Genomic DNA, 20491 nt, shown 5'->3' with positions numbered 1-20491 from the left:
ATTGCAAAAAACACTGGCCCTTTGAGGCATTCAAAAAAAAAATCTGTCTTGATAATAATAAAATTTAGTTCATAAAATACAACTTCCCTGGGTTTTCCTCCATTAAAAAATTACGGAAAGATTTATAATCGTTGAAAATTGTTCCTACAAAATTCACAAATTATTGTAAAAATTGAAATATCAAGTGAAGCAATTGTTTCCAATAATCAAAGATCACTGCCTACTTGGTTTTATGTTCGTTTATGTTTAATGTATTAAAACAAAAAAATTTAATTTAATTTTCGTACAAAAAATATTGTACGAACCACCGTTCATTCGCGCATTAATTAAAGGCACTCGCTCCTTCGTCGCTCGTGCTTTAAAAAATGCGCTCATTTAAAAGCTAAGAGGATGATGGCATTGCGGTAATAAGGGTACGCAGTTTATTTTTATTGCTGGCTCAACCCGAGTTAGAAAGACTATAGTACTTGTCGACGGCATGGGATTACCTAAAATTACCTTTTTCATTAAGGGTACCTAAAAAAGGATTTTTTTTAGATTTTTTTTTTATTATCAATGATTTTATTTTCAAATTCATAACTAAACTATGTTTTTCTTTGGCGTATTACACCTACAGTTAGTTGCAAAAAAAACGGGAAACGAAAATTTTCCTAATGTAAATTTGATTTTGTCCATTTGTCAATTAATTGTCTACTTGACAATACCTATCAAATAATTTTTAAAAATGTCACACTATGAAAAAATTGTAAAAATGCGTCAATTTTATTTTGACAGTTCCCGTTTTTTTTGTAACCAACTGTACCTACTTGCAAACATAAACGTTGAATTGATATCCACCTCTTCGGTAAGATTATCTGTAGGTATTTACAAAAATTTTGTCGAAACCTAAGTGAGATGTAATTGAGATGTAACCTGTGTTTCAAGCTGTGTTTATTGGAGCCTGGAGTTCAAGTAACGACATACGATTTCGAATTCATGGATAAACTCGATTACAAATTAATTTAATCGGGGCTTTATTAGGCAACTTGAAATTATTTTAATTTTTTAGTTTAGCACGTAGAGGGATATGGAAGGAGCACTCTTCAAAAAAGTGGTTACGACCGCGCTTTTCTGTAGACCAGATGAGCCGAGAGAAACCGAAGTTAACGCAGATATTTCATCTTTCCTTTAACTTTTTTTCTGGGACATTTTTTGTAGGAATTGTAGGAAGACGACGGTAAATATTTAGTTCAAAATAAAAACAGATCAGAGTTATACAACTGAAAAAATACAAAAACAATTCACTAACCGGTTCACGTGTAAAAAACCAAATCCCAGTAAAATGACGGAACACCGACGCCTATGAAGCATCTGATGTAGTACTGGCGGTCATTTTAAAAGGCGTCATAAAAGGTCTCCGCACAGGTCTCGCGACGTGCCGCTTTCTTTACATTGCCAGCATAGAGCATAGGCAGTGCTCCCTCCATATCCCTCTACGGTTTAGCATTTATAGAATACAGAAATAAAAATTTTAAAGTAGCTACCTATTATACGTTATACACATAATTTCGAACACGATTCTACTTTTTACCGCGTAGACACTTGTCTCTGTGTCTGTCATCTATCTAAGCAATCTATATACCAGTGTATGGAGTATACCAACTGTCTCGACTTACGAAATCTCTTTCATTAGTGGTATCTGTTGATATCGATTGGTTTTTCCCACATTCGACATTTTTTTTTATCTAACCATAAGTTCAAATTCCCTTCTTAACCACTTTTGTCTATTTGAACAATGCGGCCACTTCCTTCCTATGATCTCAGATTCAAAGTTTCGACACTTTACTCTCAAGGCTACCAGAAATCGGAAATAAAGTCACCATTAAGCTATCGTTTCGTAAATAATGTCTAATTCTTTGATGTTCCTCCTTATCTATTAGTTCTACAACTAAAACCGCTATTATCAAATTTATAGATGAGGAAATTTCCCATAAAAATAGTCACGCACTTTTTTCGTAGAAGCAATTATTTTCACGCATCACAGCTTAATAGGTAGATTCTTTTTAGAATTCTAAATTAAGCATAGAGTTAGTGATTTTTTAAATAATTTTGCGTGGAAAGAATTTCACTGCCACCGTGTTTGTGCTTTGAAGGTCGTGTATCGTACATGAACATAAATCAGAATTTAATAGTCTATTCACTTCCTTGAAAATGGTCTTCAGAATCTATATGTAAAGTAATGTTAATAAAGATGTCTTAATTAGGTTTTCGTTCACATTTGACAGTTTGTTTAAACTGAGAAGGCGTAAGATGTAAAAACTGTTGCTTGTATTCGAAAAATGTTGAAACCTTTTTTGTACCTAGGTAATTTCTTAATCTATATCTATTTGATATTAACTGTTTTAGTCATAGGACTAATAGATCAGAAAATATTTACTGAAAACTCCTTTTTCATGCCGCCGGCCGTTATCGACGGTTTTGCATGATTCAAAATCCGCCGGGAACGTTAAATTCCCGGCTTAGTACTTACAAAAGTGACCTTGGTTAAAAATTCGCTAGAGAAAATGGGCTGGCAGTATTGATTCTTAAATGTCAACAAAGTTTGACATAGAAGTTACTTTGGTTGAATTAATTAATAATAATTTTTTACTTTTTAAAAATGATTTAAATTTGTCGGCATAAAAAATTTTGTGCATTACACGTCCAGAAAATGATATTTTGCGAGTGCTCGTGTTGCTCGCCGCGGCTAGGCGCCTTGGCTACGCAATACCACTCACATTCGGAAAATATCATTTTCTGGACTAGTGATCCCAATAACTATTTGAGACATTTTAGGAGCTATAATTTTTTTTATGTACGTTGATAAGTAGTGTTTTAGTCATAGAAAGAATCCATAAGGCGATATTTAATAAAAACTCATTTATGACACTTCTTAGTTACTTACAGTAAATTCTTTCCGTACAATTCACTGATGGGTGCTTTTGATACATTATTTTTACCCACTAACTGAAAATATGTATATTCTAAATTTCAGCTAGCTGGAAGAAAATTATTAAGAATCATCCACAGTTACTGGATTATAATTATTCTTTTACTAGTTATCAACTACTAGGTAAGTAAGGTCCAGGTCCATTGTTCATTTTTTTGTATTTTTCCGAAAAAAGCAAAATTTCTCGTAAATATGTTCTGAAAAGAGTTAGTGTAATCACCAGGCTTAATTGTTTTGTGATAAATTTTAACAATAATTCTTCAACAATACCTAATAAATAGGCTATTACAAAGAAGACTGAATTTTTATTTTAAGACGTTGGTAAAAAAAAAAATAATCGTATACCTTCTGGCTAAGGCCAAGTGCTAGAAGTTTTCAGGTGGCGCAAGCGTCTCTAACTACCTAACGACCACTACTAAGTAAGTAGTTGGGACCGACAGCTTTACATCTCCTCCCGAAAGATGGTAGTGATTTGAAAAAACCTGATGATTTAACAGGGAATCGAACCCGGGCGGTATGGGTGATAACTGATAAACCAGTATCTAGCCCATGAGTCATGCTCATGACCGCTACATGACATTGGTAAAGTGGCAGTTACGAAGTACCTAAGTACTGAACACTTTCGATTTATAAATAAAAATCCAGAAAATCAAAAATCAACATAAATACACAGAGAATTAAAAAAAACATTTTATTTCGTATAAAAAAATATCGATAAAATTAAGTATACATATTTCATTTCTTTTGTATAGGTACACTTTTCTGATATTTCCAATTTCATTAATAACTTCAAATGCTTCTATGTATATAATTAGTATTAAATGAAATTATAAATACTTAAGCCTGAAATTTTATTATTTTTAATAAAGTATTTGTACGCACAAAAGGTTTAAAATATATACATTAAGGTACACATATTTACGAAATCTTTGGCACATGATAGAAAATTATGTAATATACAGTGTAATTATCTTCATCTTCAGTTCAAAGATAAATATGTAATACAGTAAAAAATCCATAATAATAACGATGACATGAATAAAATCATAAATATAATTGTAATGATTTATAACTTTATACTTTCCCAGTCTCTACTGTTACTGTTAACGTAATTCGCGTCTTTTAGATCTTTTCCCAATTTAGTAACGAAAGGATTGGTGTCTTTTAACACACTTTTGCTTTGTGGCATGTTTACGTAATTATCACTGTCAGAGTTCACTTGGTTCTTCTCCACAATAGGTGGGAGATGATAAGAAGGATTTGAAAAACTGTTCGGTACGACAGGACTATTGCAACTCGAACTGTCGCAGTCAGAGTCATTATTGATCGGGAGCATCGGAACTAGTTCGTTTCCTGTTCCGCCTTCCGGTTTCTTTTCTTTCTTTCCTTTTCCGGTAACTTCGAAATCGAAGACTCGAGAATCATCAGCTCTCGGACTGAAGATGTTTGCAGATTTCATGCAGAGGTAACCGGGAGTGCCTTCGTTAGGTGGTAAATCATTCACATACTGGGGAGACGACAGATTCTCAAAATTTGGTGGATTCACCATTGCAAGGTAATCACTGTGGCCTTCTTCGAGCCATTGAGTGTTCATTAGAAGATAAGGATCGTTCAGATCGATGTAGTGCTTTCGAACGGTGTCTTCCAGCAACGAACCTATCCTTTCGGACAGTTTCATGAAGGTGGGTCTTGCCAGAGGCTTGGCTTGCCAACAGTCTAGCATCATCTTGTATCTGGTATAAAAATAAAATAGGTCTGGATAGTGTGCAAAAACTTCTAAAATATCTACTGACAGTTTGAGGTTTTTTTTCACAAAAGTTTTTTTTTTCCATTTATTAAGACACTGATGTTAAAGAAACCAAACGGCCTGATTAAATATAATTATCCTGATGATAATCAATCACATATACATATGTACTTACATTTCTTTTGGTGAGTACTCTGGCGATTCCATCCTGTAGCCATCTAGAAGTTTGTTGTAAAGTCTCTCGTCGGCTTCCATTCCAGGATAAGGAGTTCTCGCCAGCGAAAAGAACTCCCACAGGACAATGCCGAAGGACCAAACGTCTGATTGGGTGGAAAAAACTTTGTCTCTGATAGATTCGATTGCCATCCATTTTACCGGTAGAGGTCCCTGTTTCAACCAAAATCATCATTTGTTTGAATCACCACAATAAACACTTACGTCTCCTTTCTTTTTATAGTTATCACTTTTATACATGCTTTTGGCAAGCCCAAAATCACAAATTTTCACTACGTTGTTGTCTGCTAATAAGATATTTCTTGCCGCCAGATCGCCATGAAGAACTCTGCGTGACGCTAAATATTCCATTCCTCTGGACACTTGGAAAGCCCATGCCAAGAGATCTGTAGTACAAATTGGTTTGACGTTTCCTCTGTAGTCGCCGCGGTAATTCGAACGCCACTCTGGTTGAACACTGCTGTTATTACTTAGGACCACCTCATCATCACCTAGTTCAGTACGCAACAACATTATAAAGACAAAGAGTTTATGGGTCCTAATTACCTGAATTCGGCGACATCGAAACAGTTGTAACGTCGGTTTTACCGGTAGCACCGTTGTAATTTTCAGCTCTGTAATCAATCATTTGTGGTACCTGAGAACTACCACTTTGATTGTTTGAAAATGAGAGTGCGGCATATTTCATGTATGGCGACTGAGAATTACTAAAAATTTTGAACGACTTTAGTACCAATCATTTTAAATACACCACAAAATTACCTTCTGTTACTAGACACAGAATACGTTCTCTCTAGTATTTCTTGTCCAATGGTGTAATCGATATGACCAGTTTTGGGGTTGACTTGATCAACAAAATTATCCCGATGACGCAATAAATAATTTTGAAGATTGCCATAACGACAAAATTCTACTATCACAAGTAATTCTCCTAAAAGAAAATATTAAGAAAAGTTGAAATCGAACGATTTGTAGAACGAACTTTTGGCAACGTTCTTCGTACAAGCACCTAGTAAATTAACCACATTTAGGTGTTTGCCCAAGTGTACCATGATTTTGAGCTCTGACGCTAAGGCTTTGATGTAGGTGTGACCGGCATTCTTTTTTACCATTTTGACAGCAACTGTGGTGTTTTCTTCACCGTCGATTATACCTTTGGCTACACCTTTCATGACGACTCCAAAGGCACCCGAGCCTAGTTGTTTCCCTAAAGCAAACAATTATTATGAATTTTTCATTCTCTAAATGTTGTCTAACCTAGTTTGAGTTTTTCTATAGGAAATTCCCACTTCTTGTCATAAGGCAGAAGTTCGGCTTGGTCGTCAATTCCCAACTCAGGATTCAGATTTTCTAAAGCTCCCTTTTCGAAATTTGCTAATCCAGCAATCCTTAGTTCCCTTTGCAATTTCTTTTCTTTGCGGATTTTAAATCCTATATAAATTAAAATCACAATTACGAATATTACCAAACAGCTAATTACTATTTTTAGCATCTGGTCTGTCCGCGGCTTGTCTAAAAAAAACTTGATTAGTTTGATTTATTCCGGTACACTTGTTTTTTAACATTACTCTTGAATTTCAAATTTATCTGTTTAGAAACTTTTCCTACTTTATTTGAAGCTACGCATTTGTACGTCCCTTCGTCCTGAAATTCAAGCGACGAAAAGTGAATCCTTTGGTTGCTGTCTCTTATATAAATTTTGCGGGAAGGATGTATAATTTCATCGTTCTAAAAATATAATAAGTATAATATGATTTTAGTGAGAACAAGAATTTATCTTTAAATAATTCGTATTTTTAGGAAACAAAATGTAATACCTACTCAATAGTTGTAGGTATTATCAAAGAACAGAACAATAATCTTACCGCAAACCAAGTGACTGTTGGTTTAGGAACACCCCAAACTTTACAGAAAAATTCTACACGATTAGGTAAAGTTATCTCCATATCTTTGTTCATATTAGTATTTTTGATCACTGGTTTTGATGGCTCTGTGAAGTCAAAAGTCGTGAAACGAACATCATACGAAAAAGGTCTTACCTGACACCTGTAGCGTCATATTTTTGTAAACAGTTTTACCATTCTTAGTTTTAACCAGGCAACTGTAGCGGCCTGCGTCAACGAATTTGACTTTTGGCATATTCAAAATTAAACGGTCCGAATAATCCGTATGACTGACGTCAATCCTGTATCCTACAAAAGTATTTGAAAAACTTGAAAATCACTAGTTTGTGTCAATTACGATCACTAGTCTCTATCAACTTATCATCACGCTTCCACTTCATGTCTGTGGTGTAATTGTAAACGGAGGCTCCGCAAATCATTTGGACATTCTCACCAACAGCAATCACAGCCTCATCATTTTCGGCATTGAGAATGACGGTACTATCAAAACCGAAGATGTCGAAACCGTTTCTAACATCTAAAATCCAACTCATAGTTGTTTTCTTCTTTTTCTTTGGAATAGGTACTTACCTGTGACATATAAAGTTTGAACTAACGAATCCTCTCCAATTGAGTTTCTGGCTAAACACTTTACCAAACCTGTATTCAGCGACTTGATAGAAACGCGAGAAATGATCTGGAGACCGTTTGTCGCAGATGAGCTCTCGTTGATCTGCTGAAACGTGCACGAATTATCGAGACAAGGCTTGAATGACCAATATATGGTAGGCGTAGGATAAGCGGCTACTATGCACTTGATGGATGCGTTTTGGTTAACCATGTGAAAAGTGTCGGCTTCTATAATCACAGTTGGTTTGTCGGTCACATTCAGAAACAATACTAGAGTTTTTGTTTCGAATTTATTTTCGGCAACTAGAGTGTAGTGTCCATAATCGGTTATGGCCACGTCTTTGATTTCAAGAATCGCCTCAGTTAGTGTCATATTTATGACATATTTATCGGTCATATGTTCAGGTATTGTTTCGTTGTTGTTACTCAGCCAGTTGAGCTTAGGTTGGGGATGGCCTTGGACGTCGATACGCCACCGGACTACAGGTTCGCCGGCTATGACAGAAATGTCGTACACGTTGTTTTCTTCAGTTAGATTGATAAAGTGTTCTTTAGGTCCTACGCAAAAAAAAAACAGTTTCTTTATTGTTGTTTTGTTATAGTGTTATTTAAAGTAGCTCATGCTGAATACCATCTTCTGCGTTTACAACGTGTTAAACTATACCGAAATTTGACATTACTTAAGATGATTCGACATTTGTATGAAATGATCAGTTGATCTAATATACCGTAAATGGTGATGTTGATGCTGTTCACGCTAAAGTGGTTTTGATTATCGCTGACGTTGCAATAATAAACTCCTTTATCCTTTAGAGTGGTCTGATTGATGGTAAGTTCTTGCACAACACTGGAAGCGTCGATACTCTTTCTCTGGGGGGATGTCTCCATGCGCGTGGCCTTTATCATAATTTTAACTTAAACAAACAGCTTTAAATACGACGAAGTACTTACATCGGGTGGTCCTGTCGGTGTGATCCAAACGATCGTAACGTAAATCTGTGTTTTTATTTTACAACTCAAAACCAGCTTTTCACCAACAACTGTGTGGCCTCCACTGATCTCTTCCAGCAGAGGTTTAGGTACGGAATGCGTCATTGCTGTAAGTTTGTCGAGAATAGTAAGAAAAAAGTACCTATTTCAAAAACAGAAAAGGAAACAAAGCACCAAACCAACACCGAAACTGGACTAGACAGAAAGCTCCAAACCCACAGACATTATCGTAACAATTACTTACGAATTACTTTTAGATATACTAATAAATCGACCTCAAAATCTCCACGTGAAAAAGTGCAATAGTATATTGAGTCGTCGCTTGCATCAGCAACGTAAAATCTAAATCCAGTTTTCGGGTCATATGTGGCGTTTTTCTGTAAAATAAAACAATAGTGTTACAACCCCAGCGAAAATTGCTCGTTTGGTGGTCAGTGAATTTTCGCGAGGGTTTGTTTCTGGTACCATACGTACGTTCCACTTCCAATATGACCGTTTTATTTTCACTGGTGGAATTCCAGAAGAAGCTGCAGGTGTATATGATTATTTCGGTTTGTTTTGTGTTGTTAGTAATGAAGCCGTAGTGAGGATGGTACCGGTACAAGATTCCCTCTTCATCGATAGGACCCAAAAAGACCTTAGGTTTCTATTAGATAAGTTGTACAACTACATGAGTGTTAGTAATCCAGGTGATCTAGAGTACTTCCGGTTGTTAATAGAAATTATGTACAATCCGGAAGCGGTTAAAGAAAAGTAATTAAAGAAACAAAGCAAGATGTTGGATGGAGGGTTATGTTACATTAAGCTTTGTGAGGTGTGTATGAAAAAATCTACAAAAATAGCGGAACAGAAACACATTACAAAACGGTTTAGGTATGCGTAAAACTGTAAATTTGGGATCTTGATTTGTTATTTTAATCAAAGATTTATTCAATTATTTTTATTTTGTTCAGTTTTTTCAGTTCCATAGGATCTCATCATTTGCACTTTTTTGTACAGCATTTTGTCAAGTATATAAGAAATCTCAACTAAAGTTACCTTTTCCCCAGTTATCAGAGTAAGCTCTACAGTAACATCTGGAGACGTTGGTCTACAAGGTAAAACGGCTTCACTGAATTGTGTTACTAAAACAGTATCGACGTCTGCACCACCGACGGACAAGTGGTCTTTATCTACAACCAAAACATTGTTAAAATTTAAGGATAAATTGAAATAATTAAGAGATTTAAATTGTTTGGCAAAATTAAATCTTACCACTGACAAATAAATAAATGACTGCGACAAAATCTTCGTCAGAAGGATCAACGTCTTTTCCGTGACACTTATAAAATCCAGTATACAAATAAGTGATGTTTCGTAAAAAAAGTCTGCTGGCATATTTGAATTTGATGTCGTCCTTAGGTGACACGTCTACGACCTGTGTAGTCGTCCATTCTGAATATTTCGGATCCTTAAATTTAAAAAAATGTGAATTCAACTGTCGGTTTAGTAAGTACTTAAAAATTACTGTAATGGTGGGTATTGTCCACTTCAAAGGCGCATTTCCTTGACATATCACAGTGAAGTTGTCACCTCTTTCGACAATGGTCTCGTACTCTGACAGGATTTCGGGCTTGACATGTTCGAACGAAGACACAAAAATATTTCCTGAAATTAATAACGAAATGTTCAAATGACCAAATTTATTTTTGGATAACTGAGGCTTGGAAAGCTCTATCAGTAAGAGGATGTGTTAGATTTTCTATCAGATTCGAGTAGGCTACTGTTTCCTTCCGATAGCATTTGTTTTGTTTAGACTGTTAGAAAAATGATAGACTAACTGCTTGTAGCTGTGTGTGTCAATTGTTTGGTTATTTCGACAAACAAATGACGATCGATAAGTAATGAAATTCGTATTAGAATGAATTGGCCTTGTCGAGTGCTGATTGGTGTCTCCTGTCACATGTGGGTGTAACACGGCCGCTCTTGTTTTAATTTTCCTAAACCATACTTACGTAATGATAAAAACTACGCAAAATAATTATTTAATGTGTTTATAATTACAAGGGATTGTGGAATGCAACTCGACTGTAATCATTACGTTTATAAGTGAAAAATAATCCTTTTATCAATGTCACTTCATGTAAAGTTTTCTTTCAATGATTTTAAAATGTTATCGAATAGATAAAAACTCTTTAGAATGATTACATAATTCGTTTATGATAAGGAGATGTTTATCATTCCTTCGTTTTGGGAAAGTATTAGCTCAACAAACCAACATTGCAATTTTATATTTGCAGAGATTCCGGTCTAGGTACACTAAATAAATGGTCTGTCTGTAGCTGTTATCGTTATCACTTACTGATAAATTATCAAGGACAAATATTACCAATTTCTTTTATGTCGGAGATCTTGAGGAAGTAAAACAAGTGTGGTATTTTGGTGTCAAACATGTATTATTCTGATTTAACATTTACAATTATTGATTGTGACCAATTCAAGAAGCAAACACTAATGGCGAAAAATACTGAGTAAAATGCATTCATGTTGTTTTGGCATAATGGGAGGCCATGGAAACTTTGCATTTAATTTGGTAGTAAAGCTGTCTGTTGAATTAGGTTATGGTTTTCTAAATTTGAGGTTATAAATAGCGTCAATAGCTAGCAATGTCAGTTTTACTAGTTTGCAATAGAAGAATACTCAGACATCGCGGGAAATTCAGCAACATGTTATGTTCATTTTGAAAGGTCCGCATGTCAGGCACTTTAGTGATGGAAATCAAACAATGTGTCCAACGTTAAAAAAATAAATCATGGCCTCCTATTATGCCAAAACAACGTGAACGGTGTTTATCTACATCTCAAAGAGCTAAAATGAATAACATTAAATCTGAGAAGAATTATGTTTGATCAGAAGTATGAGTAAATGAAGTTTAATGATGTTAAAAACGCCTTTTATTGCTGCAGAATTTTAGATTTCTTCGTAAAAATTCTGTCACAGTATTTTCTTCTAACATCTTTTAAATGTCCCTAGTTAATCTTGACTATTTCCTTAGAAAAATTTAAGACAGCCAAGAAGCTGTAATATTTTATAATACCTACTGCACTAGTGCAATTAATTATAGATGTTTTTTTTAATAGAACAAAACTGTTATCAATAAATCACCTTAGATACCAATTCAGTGCAAATGTGATGACTGATGAGTGATGACCGTCAATGACCGCATAGAAATTTAAAGAAAAACCAATTTTTAAACACTGTATTATGTTTATCTTAAAGCGACTTTTTTTGAGAGTGGAGTAGAAATATTTCAAGTCCTAGGAGTAGAAGTGTCTACAGTTGTCACAATTTATTTATCAATTACAATTATTACTTATACAAAATAATTAATAATTAAATTATCCCTCTAAAAATGGGAATAAACGAAACTATTATCCAATATTTAACCGGTTCCATTGTGATGTAACACGAGTCGCCTGTCATGGGCGAATGGGGTGAATGGATGCCAGATGTCAAAATCAAAAATAGCAGGACGGCCGTTCAGTATTAAAAAGTAAACAGTGGTAAGTTGTAATCGTTCGCTATTCACGTTTTGATAATTTTTGTTATACTTAGCGAATAACTGAAGTATGTCCGATGTCGTCAAAAAAGAAATGCATTTCACGCCTCCAGAATTGACGTAGATCGCGGCAAACTCTATGCAGGATCTAATCCCACCAAAGTCCCGAAAAGTCTACGATTTCTATAGTAAATTCATTTTTGTAATGAGGAAGTAGAGTTACTGAATTTAGTAACTTTTGTCTTGTGAACACACCTTTCTACCGCGAATTTGGGCTTTTAAAAAGATAGGTTATGGGTCACGTTATTTGTTTCTACAATTTTGTACTTTTTTATTACGTTTCCATTATCTCCGTGAGTGATTTCTTTTATTTCGTTGAAAGCCTTTAAAATGTGCTGCTTCGTCTGCTTAGTTATTGATGCTCTACTTCGTTTTGGAAATTCATTCATTGTGGCAGCGACAATAATATGACAATTGAAATCATTGCCAACTGTCTAACTTTTATTTATTTTGTAAAAAATCTAACAAAAAAAAAGTTCCAGCTAGTTCGTCATTACAAAAATGAATTTACTGTACATAATGCTCCTGATGAAAAGAATCTGGCTACAAAGGTACAATTTCTGATTTCCGTAGAGGAAGAATTATGAAATTATTATTGTAGGTTATGTTTCTACTAGGTGTGCCTGGCGCTTGTCAATTGGGGCTCTGCTATCTTCGTAGAAGTTCCGGATACTAAAAATAACTAATCGCGATCATTCACGATTTTGGGAAAGTTTCACTTGGAAATTTGCGGAAAGTACATCGGATAATTTAGATAGCGTTGTAGACTTTATTAATATTATCGAAACTTCAAATACCAATAATATTACAAGGGAAGTAGGGATTAAAATTTGACAACTGCAAAATTGATAATTGTAACTGCAAGAAAAGAAAACTCAATAAATGAGTTCATATCCAATTTTTTTTTTGGAATCCGCTTGAAGATAAAGTACAGGGTTATTCTAAATTATTGTAGTCGAAGGAGGCCATGCCCATCTTATGAAATTTTGCCGCTTTCATGTGAACTGTCAATTTTTGTCGCTGTCACTGTCATTTTTTACGTGAAAAGTGCAGTGATGAGGATATTGAGTTGTTTTGCAACCAATTCTAAAAATATTGAGTTGTTTTGCACCCAATTTACCTCATGTGTGTGAACGGTGTGTACTCACTTATTCACATCATTTTGATGTTTTTTATATGGAGGGGCAACCATACATTTTACATTTAGTTTTTACACCTAGGTACTTGGACTACAATCATTTAGAATAACCCTGCAGTAGCAGTAAGTCTTTTTGTGCTTCGCCCAGTTGCGACCTCGACTTCGTCTCGGTCTTCAATCTCTGGGCTGAGCACAGAAAGACTCACTTCTACTCTTAATGATATAATCTAAAATTATTTGTATGTACTTACTTTACATTTTTCTCAGGAAACAGTCTGCCAAATTATCCTCTCGTGCATGTCAAATTGTCTCATAAATTCCAAACGTGCGCTTCTCGCACTCGACAAAATTAAATTATCGAGAATTTGACAGGCACTCGGGACATTGCTATTGAATATAGTTATACATACAGGGTGTCTCAAAAATGGCGCCCAATCTCTTGAGGGGTTAAACTATTTGAAGAGTTGAGTTCAATTTTGTTGTAATTTTTTTTTCCTTTGGCTAGTTTCCAAGTTATAGACATTTCAAAATAAGCAAACTTGGCAACATCGGTTGGTATGCACCAATGTTGTCACTGTTCTGTTAGCGTATTTTAGTAGGTCATTACTCTAACTCTCTGTATAGTATATATTCTCTTGTACCTTGTAGTGACCCAGTTTAAAATTTAAATTTAAGTTTCCGGTACCGCCACAACAGCGCGCCAAATGTGAAGGTACTAGCGGTTAGACTGGGAACTACTAGCGGAAATATAGCGGGGAGGAAACGGGCTCGCGCGGGTGGTTGAAGGGGGTAGTTCACTTTTGTTTGGTTTTTCGAAACGGACAGACCTTGCGAAGAGCGATCCAATATTCCAAAAATCAGTAAGTTACATCTGAACCGATTACACTACCGTTCCGAGTATATATTTTGTGTCCCCCTGAAGAATTCAACGTTTTTAATTCACCTGGGTAATTTATCCCACTTTCGTTGCCTTTTTTTTGTGTTTTGTTTTGGGACCAGGACCACGTGGTAAGGGTATGTTGTAGATTTCATTTTGTTGCATGCTGTTTCGTTAAGAGGCGTCCATTTGTTAATTTTAAGCATTATCCCTAAATTTCTCCCGGGAGGTCCATTTTTGACAATCTGTTAATTTCGAAGATTAGTAGCCGTCGTCCGGACCGCGTGCGTCCATTTTGTTTTTCTTTCACTAACATTTTCTAACGGCACTCGACCCGCCATATTTTTTGTTTAGTATTGCCAGCGAGTATGGTATTCCTTTTAAAGCGTTTTATTTTATCGTTATTTAACCTCGCGTTTTGTTCTCTTTTATTTCCATTGTTTAATGTTACGTTTTGTTTTGCTTATTTTATCATTGTTTAATGTTGCGCTCTGTGTTGCTAGATTTCGGAAAAGTTAAAGGTAAAATGTTGTAAGTACGATCACATGGGGGCTAGGTGACATTCAGGAGGTCGGAGGGGTTGTTTAGTCAAATTCCCGTGGGGGCGACGGTTATGTAGGACCGTATAACGGAGGTGGTACAAGTTCTGCTGTATGCGACTCTGAGAAGCTGACGTGAAGCCCCCGTCGCAGTTATAGGGATCTTGGGAGTTTGTCGGAAACGGTTGGTTGGGGAAGGTGGAACAAGTTCTGCTCTACGCGACTCTGAGAAGCTCATCGTACAACCCCGAACGCTTATATCACTCGGAAATGGGTCGGTACACAGTAGTCCGACACGCGATACCCCGAGTACCTATAAATGTCGCTGCTTTCAAGACGATTCAGATTTTCTGAGTCCCCTCGCGGCCGAAAGTTTGTTACCTCCAGCTCTAAGTTCCCGTTGGCGTACCTTGACCGCGTAGTTCCGAGTTAAACATTGTTTTTGTCATTAATCGAATTGTAAAATATGAGTAATACCTGGGATACGGTTTTTGAGGAGGGTTTTTCATCCGTCCCTGTCTGTAATAACTGCCTTATAATTTGTTTACTTGTTTTGCAAGCTTTAAACTGTCATTTTGTCTGTCATGTGCCCGTTTTTCTGTTATTTTAAATATTGCTGCATTCATCTTGCAGTTTATCTTTGTGATGTACTCAACTAGTTAATTTCTTGTACTTCGTTAAACTTAATTTCTGTCCTTTGTATTCGTTCCAATTTCTTTTTCATCAAAGTTATTACAGACATTTTTAATAAAAGGTATTTTGCGTCCCTCACATGTGTGTTTTTTTTTTATTTGCGGCACTCTTCCAACTGGAACCCTCACCGTTTGCATTCCGAACCTTTCCGCCAAAAGAAAATCACAACGTAGGGCTCCTCCGATTCGATGACGATCACGACCACATTTGTTACCGTTTTGCGTAGGTTCAAATATTTGGCGGAAAAAGTAATGTATTCAAATCATTACAACCTCATAATTCCTTTATTTTTTGGTGTTGACACTATATAAATTGATCGACTTGAAAGAACATTAAGAAAATTTCTTAAACATTTACGTTTCAAGTTTTATATCATTGAAATGAAGATAACTATACAAATATCATAAAATATTTTAGTTGCAATCTAATTCTTGCTCATTATCTTTATTTTGACCTTTGTTTTGTATTTCAAGATCTAAATATGTACTTTAGTTAACTGCCCTGGAGTACTCACTATGTTGTCATTACGTGTTTCCTGTATCAAAAGAAACTCTCAGTTAATATTACTTTTGAATTAATTAATTAATTAGTACCTACACACTAATAGAGAGGTGGGTTAACTTAAGATAACTTTAAAAATGGAAATAAACATTTATGATCTGTTGTCGTAAAAAGCAACAATCTGCCGTTATAAGGGTATAAAAATGTTGTTACACAGTCTAGGACTGGTTTACAAATCTATGAGGGGCATGATGACCAACTTAATAGACCGGGACCAATGGCTTAACGTGACTTCCGAATGACGAGACAGAATAAAGCCTTTTTTTCCGCCCTGGGTCGGAATCGAACCCGCGATCCTCGCGTCCCTGAGCCGAAACGGACTCCCTTAGGCTATATTAGAATTATTATGTTAAAAGTTTTGTTGTTATTTTAAAAACATAGAGATTTCAAAGATCATTAGTCATTACAATCGTTATCATTAGATATGGAGTCATTTAAAACAGGTTACGTCCACAGTAAAATATAATCAATCATCACAATACAAAGAATTTCGAAAAAATGTAAAGGTTGTTGTTATTAAGAGGTGTTTGCTGAAATGGCTTGGTAAAATTTAAAAGGTTTAATGATCAAAAGGAGAAAGAAAAACTAACAATGTATTTTTGGCCATTACATTTTAGAGATTAAATTCATTAATTACGTAATACATACATACTTACTAAGTACGAGAATGAGAAACAATTCAGATTACTAGATTGAAAGTGCCGTAAATAATAATATATTGTTATACAAGTTCCACAAAACAGTCATTGTTGAACGAGAGGGTTTAGGACACGACCAGCGCAGCGAGGAGTGCTCTATCTAAAGGAACGAGTTCGATAGCATAGCATTGTGAAAGTGTTTTCAGTGTCACAAAATGCTCATTGTGACAACGAAATAGAAAAAGCAGAATATAGCCTAAGGGAGTCCGTTTCGGCTCAGGGACGGGAGGGTCGAAAGGTTCGATTCAGACCCAGGGCGAAAAAAAAGGCTATATTCTATCTCGTAATTCGGAAGTCACGTTAAGCCATTGGTCCCGGTCAATTGAGTTGATTATCATGCCCCTCATAGATTTGTAAACCAGTCCTAGACTGTGAAACAAATTTTAATGTGATATCTGACTTATTTTATTACGATACTTATTAAAAAGTATATTTTTGTTAGTACTTATGTAGGTATCAACGTTTTTGTTCACTTCATACAAGAGGTACAAAATCCAGGAAATAAGTTATTTAGAACTATTCCATTGAAATAATTTTCTCGAGAAAATGTCTTTTTTTTATTACAATTCTTCATGCATGGTGTTTTTTAAATGATAGTACAAAAAAAGACTGGTAATAGGTGGTAATAAAAGTTCTTTCGTTTTCGAGATAAAAATAAATTAAATATTGGATAAAATTGTCAGTACGGTGCTGAATTAAAGGTATTTAAAAACGTAATTGTTATTTAATTATTTTTGTTCATAGCATTGTCGGCTTGCTATGGTTTAACTTATTGTTTACTATTGTTGGGTCTGTGGCGTAGAATGTGCATGGACAGGGTTAATTTATCTCTACCGTTTTCGATTAAAAAAAGGTTTTCTGGACTCTTTAGAATCTCCATATGACCCAGTTTTTTTTTGTACTAGCATTTAAAAAACACCTGTATAACGAATTTGTTTATATTAATAACATAATTACATAACATTTTTGTTTTATAATACAAAAATTTCTGATAATATTGCGGAATCTGGAAAAGTGCCCCGAATGCTTGCAGCGTTTCCACGTTGAATGGCAAGGGAAATCCTTTCGAAAAGGAATTTCTTTGATTTTGAATCGCCCGATTCCGCGATAAGTCGGTTTCCGATGACATTAATGAAATCGATGGCTTCTTTGTTTATGAACGTCAATTAACAATTGATGACACATCATTTGTGTCCTTTTATAAAAGAAAAACTAATGTAAAAAATATAAATAACAATATTAATATTGATAGCATTTTAGTAATAAGAGTTATTTAAACAAAATTTAAATATGAAACACGAACCCAGTGACTTCATATAGATACTCGTATTGAGTCACAAGTGTATTTAGAAAGTCAAAATTAATTAAAAACATTAGTTATTTTTTTGTATTTATACTGCGGTTGTTTTATTATGCAAATTAATATTGTCGGTAGCATTGGTTATCAATTACTTAATTTTAATTTAAAACATCAGAAAATATTCATTTTACATGGGTACATTTAAAACATACATAAAATATACGGAGCAAAATCTAAAAGAACCGTCTAAAGGTCACTGAAAATAATAGAACTGGGTATATTTTATTTTAGAAACTGTTTAAAATTTCTCGAGTTACTTTAAAAAATTATTTTTGTAAGCTCTTATCATTCTCTTATTCTCATCATTAAGTTTTAGTTAGACTGTATTTACTAAGTTGGATACATAGAATTTATTTTCATTTCATCGCATATTATATTGATATTACTATAGAATAATGATCTTTTCGTAGTACAGGGTGAGCAACAATAACTGTTTCAGTTGGCAATAAAAAATTTTACATGAAATTTTCAAGACTGTGAATTGTACCTATTTCGGTTTGTTTTATTGACACTATTGCAAGCTGGTATACATTTCATATTTAAACGTCTTGGTTTTTGTATTCTTTTATTAATAAAATGAGTTTTCTCGTTGGAACATGACATAAAAGTCACCAGAATTTATTGCCAACTCAATTAGTAATTGTTGTTCACACGGTATAATCTAATTTACAGTTATTCATACTTATTTTTTTACCCTCAACCTTAAAATTCGTTTTTACCGCATCCTTCCTTTTTATCAAATTCTTCGTAAACAGCATGAGTAACTTTTTTAAAATTAAAGATAAATACCACTGATAAGATGTTTAGACGAAAAGAGAACTTTTTGAGAAATAATTTTAACTCCCGAAAAAACAAATCCGGGAACGAGACAGGGAAAATACTACGAGTATAAATAAAATTATAAGATTATGGTGGTTATGACGTTAAAGTTAATTTGGCGCGTACATTTTTTATAACGATATACTGCGTATTTAGACAACACGACCACTTCCTTCCCATGACGTCAGAGCAAGAAGACATATTTTTTTTCTATATGTTGTACGTAAGAGTAACATTTACAAAATGTTATATGTGGGTATATTTTTATCGATTCAAAGCTGATTAATACTTTTTAATCATTGCTTTGATTTAAACTTATTCCTAACTATGTATTTTAAATTTTATAATAAAATTATTATATTGGTTGTTTTTAGTTAGTTGATATAATAAGGTAAATAAAATTTTTGTAGAGTTAAATAAAAAATTAATTAATTAAAATTAGTAATTAAAAAATATATCTCTTATCACTATTAAATTGGTAACTAATTAAGAGTAGGTAGGTACAGAATAAATATAGTAATTAATTTAATATTGACACAGCAAATATAAATAAATAAAAGAGATGACAAATATTGGCAGTTGATTTCGCAATACCTTTGATCCACAAGATTAGTCATAGCCAGGTAATACAGAATCACCTAAATACCAAGACTCTTACTCAAGAAATCTTAGCTAACAACAAGAGTTCAATTGAGGCGATTTTGCCGTTTTCAAAAAACCGAAATCGTGTGAAAATTTGACTTGATCTTGGAATTAAATTAATTTAAAAATGTCATATCTGCCTAGTTAATTTCAAGTGGAGATTTTAAATGTGGACATGCTTTTATTAACATTCTACACAAAAGATAAGAAAATATTTTTGCCGTATTTTATTTGTCAGAAAATACATGTGTTTCAATAATTGTCGATGTGAATTGATATAAAGAAAATGCGGGTAAGCACTTACCCAAAAGTGAAAGTTGAAGAAAGAAGAAACAGATCACACAGGTATGAAATTTAATGGCCATATTAATAAAATTAGCACACACATGAACAGTTTATTTAATTTTGTCGTATTAGAAAAAAATAAAACTTTAATGGTTTATGTGGCACAACATCGTTTCGAATCTCGCCTCCTTCGTGAAGGCATTTACTACTACTACTGCGTGTTGTGCGTTATCGATGGTAGGCGTAACCGCTTTGTGGAATTGTAAACGTGATAACCGTTGGTTAGGCAACTGTGCGAACACTGGTGCATCTGGTAACAGAGATAAAAGAAGATAATGTTGTTTTGGTTCGTACGAGTGTTTAATGGTGATAAGAAGATTTCTTTCGGCTGCTGGAAGTTTCTATCTTGCATCAGTTTGGCTGAATTATGTTTCTTTTCGTTTAGGAAGTATATAAATTAATATTTAGGACACAATTAGGAGACAAAGAACGTCAACTGGAAAATAACAAGAACACATATCATTATAAATAATGATTTAATTAATATTAATTTCATTAGTTGATTTAAAAATAAGTAACAATTAAATAATTCAGTGCAACTACAGACACGATAGAAGTGAAGTAGTTGATCTAACAATATTCAATGATTTTAATGAGTTTGATATTTGGATGCAAGACGTTACAATATAGGTATTAAAAAATAATTATAATATAACGATGTATAAATAAATTTAGAATAAAACTTAATGTCATAAGGAAAAAGAACCCCAATTAACTACTTAAAGTTGTTACCTGCTTAGCTAGAGTTTATTAGATAATAATAATAATT

At 34.2% G+C, this 20491-nt stretch overlaps 1 protein-coding gene across 4 annotated transcripts; it reads right to left on the bottom strand.

Annotated features, from left to right (window-relative positions):
• Positions 1–3645: 3645 nt before the first annotated feature.
• On the bottom strand, positions 3646–19899 carry LOC138132613 (vascular endothelial growth factor receptor 1-like). Of its 4 annotated transcripts, none has more exons than XM_069050180.1 (19): positions 19682–19899; positions 9960–10099; positions 9707–9902; positions 9491–9624; positions 8927–9098; positions 8414–8559; positions 8191–8359; positions 7424–8020; positions 7191–7370; positions 6989–7141; positions 6815–6939; positions 6518–6677; positions 6207–6461; positions 5932–6156; positions 5712–5880; positions 5496–5656; positions 5154–5440; positions 4891–5102; positions 3646–4701 (listed from the first exon to the last, which is right to left on the bottom strand). In XM_069050180.1, the coding sequence occupies exons 1-19, from the start codon at positions 19740–19742 to the stop codon at positions 4035–4037; spliced, it is 4209 nt and encodes a 1402-aa protein (XP_068906281.1). In that variant the 5' UTR covers positions 19743–19899; the 3' UTR covers positions 3646–4034. The 4 variants fall into 4 exon arrangements, with proteins under 4 accessions (XP_068906281.1, XP_068906282.1, XP_068906283.1 ...); XM_069050181.1 differs by having other exon boundaries at positions 8927–9089; XM_069050182.1 differs by lacking the exon at positions 8927–9098 and adding an exon at positions 8697–8829.
• Positions 19900–20491: the final 592 nt, after the last annotated feature.

The sequence above is a fragment of the Tenebrio molitor genome, chromosome 6 (genome assembly GCF_963966145.1).
Source record: "Tenebrio molitor chromosome 6, icTenMoli1.1, whole genome shotgun sequence".
Lineage (NCBI taxonomy): Eukaryota > Metazoa > Arthropoda > Insecta > Coleoptera > Tenebrionidae > Tenebrio > Tenebrio molitor.
Note: the sequence above shows the minus strand (reverse complement) of the source record. Positions and strands in the feature narration are given on the sequence as shown.

Bases quoted from the DNA above. Each gene is read 5' to 3' on its own strand.
- LOC138132613 (XM_069050180.1), bottom strand. From the start codon at position 19,742: ATGGCCATTAAATTTCATACCTGTGTGATCTGTTTCTTCTTTCTTCAA. The intron at 9,099-9,490 runs GTAACTTTAGTT...CTTATCTAATAG, and splicing joins CTCTGATAACTGGGGAAAAG to AAACCTAAGGTCTTTTTGGG. The intron at 5,103-5,153 runs GTAAGTGTTTAT...TGGTTGAAACAG, and splicing joins ACTATAAAAAGAAAGGAGAC to GGACCTCTACCGGTAAAATG.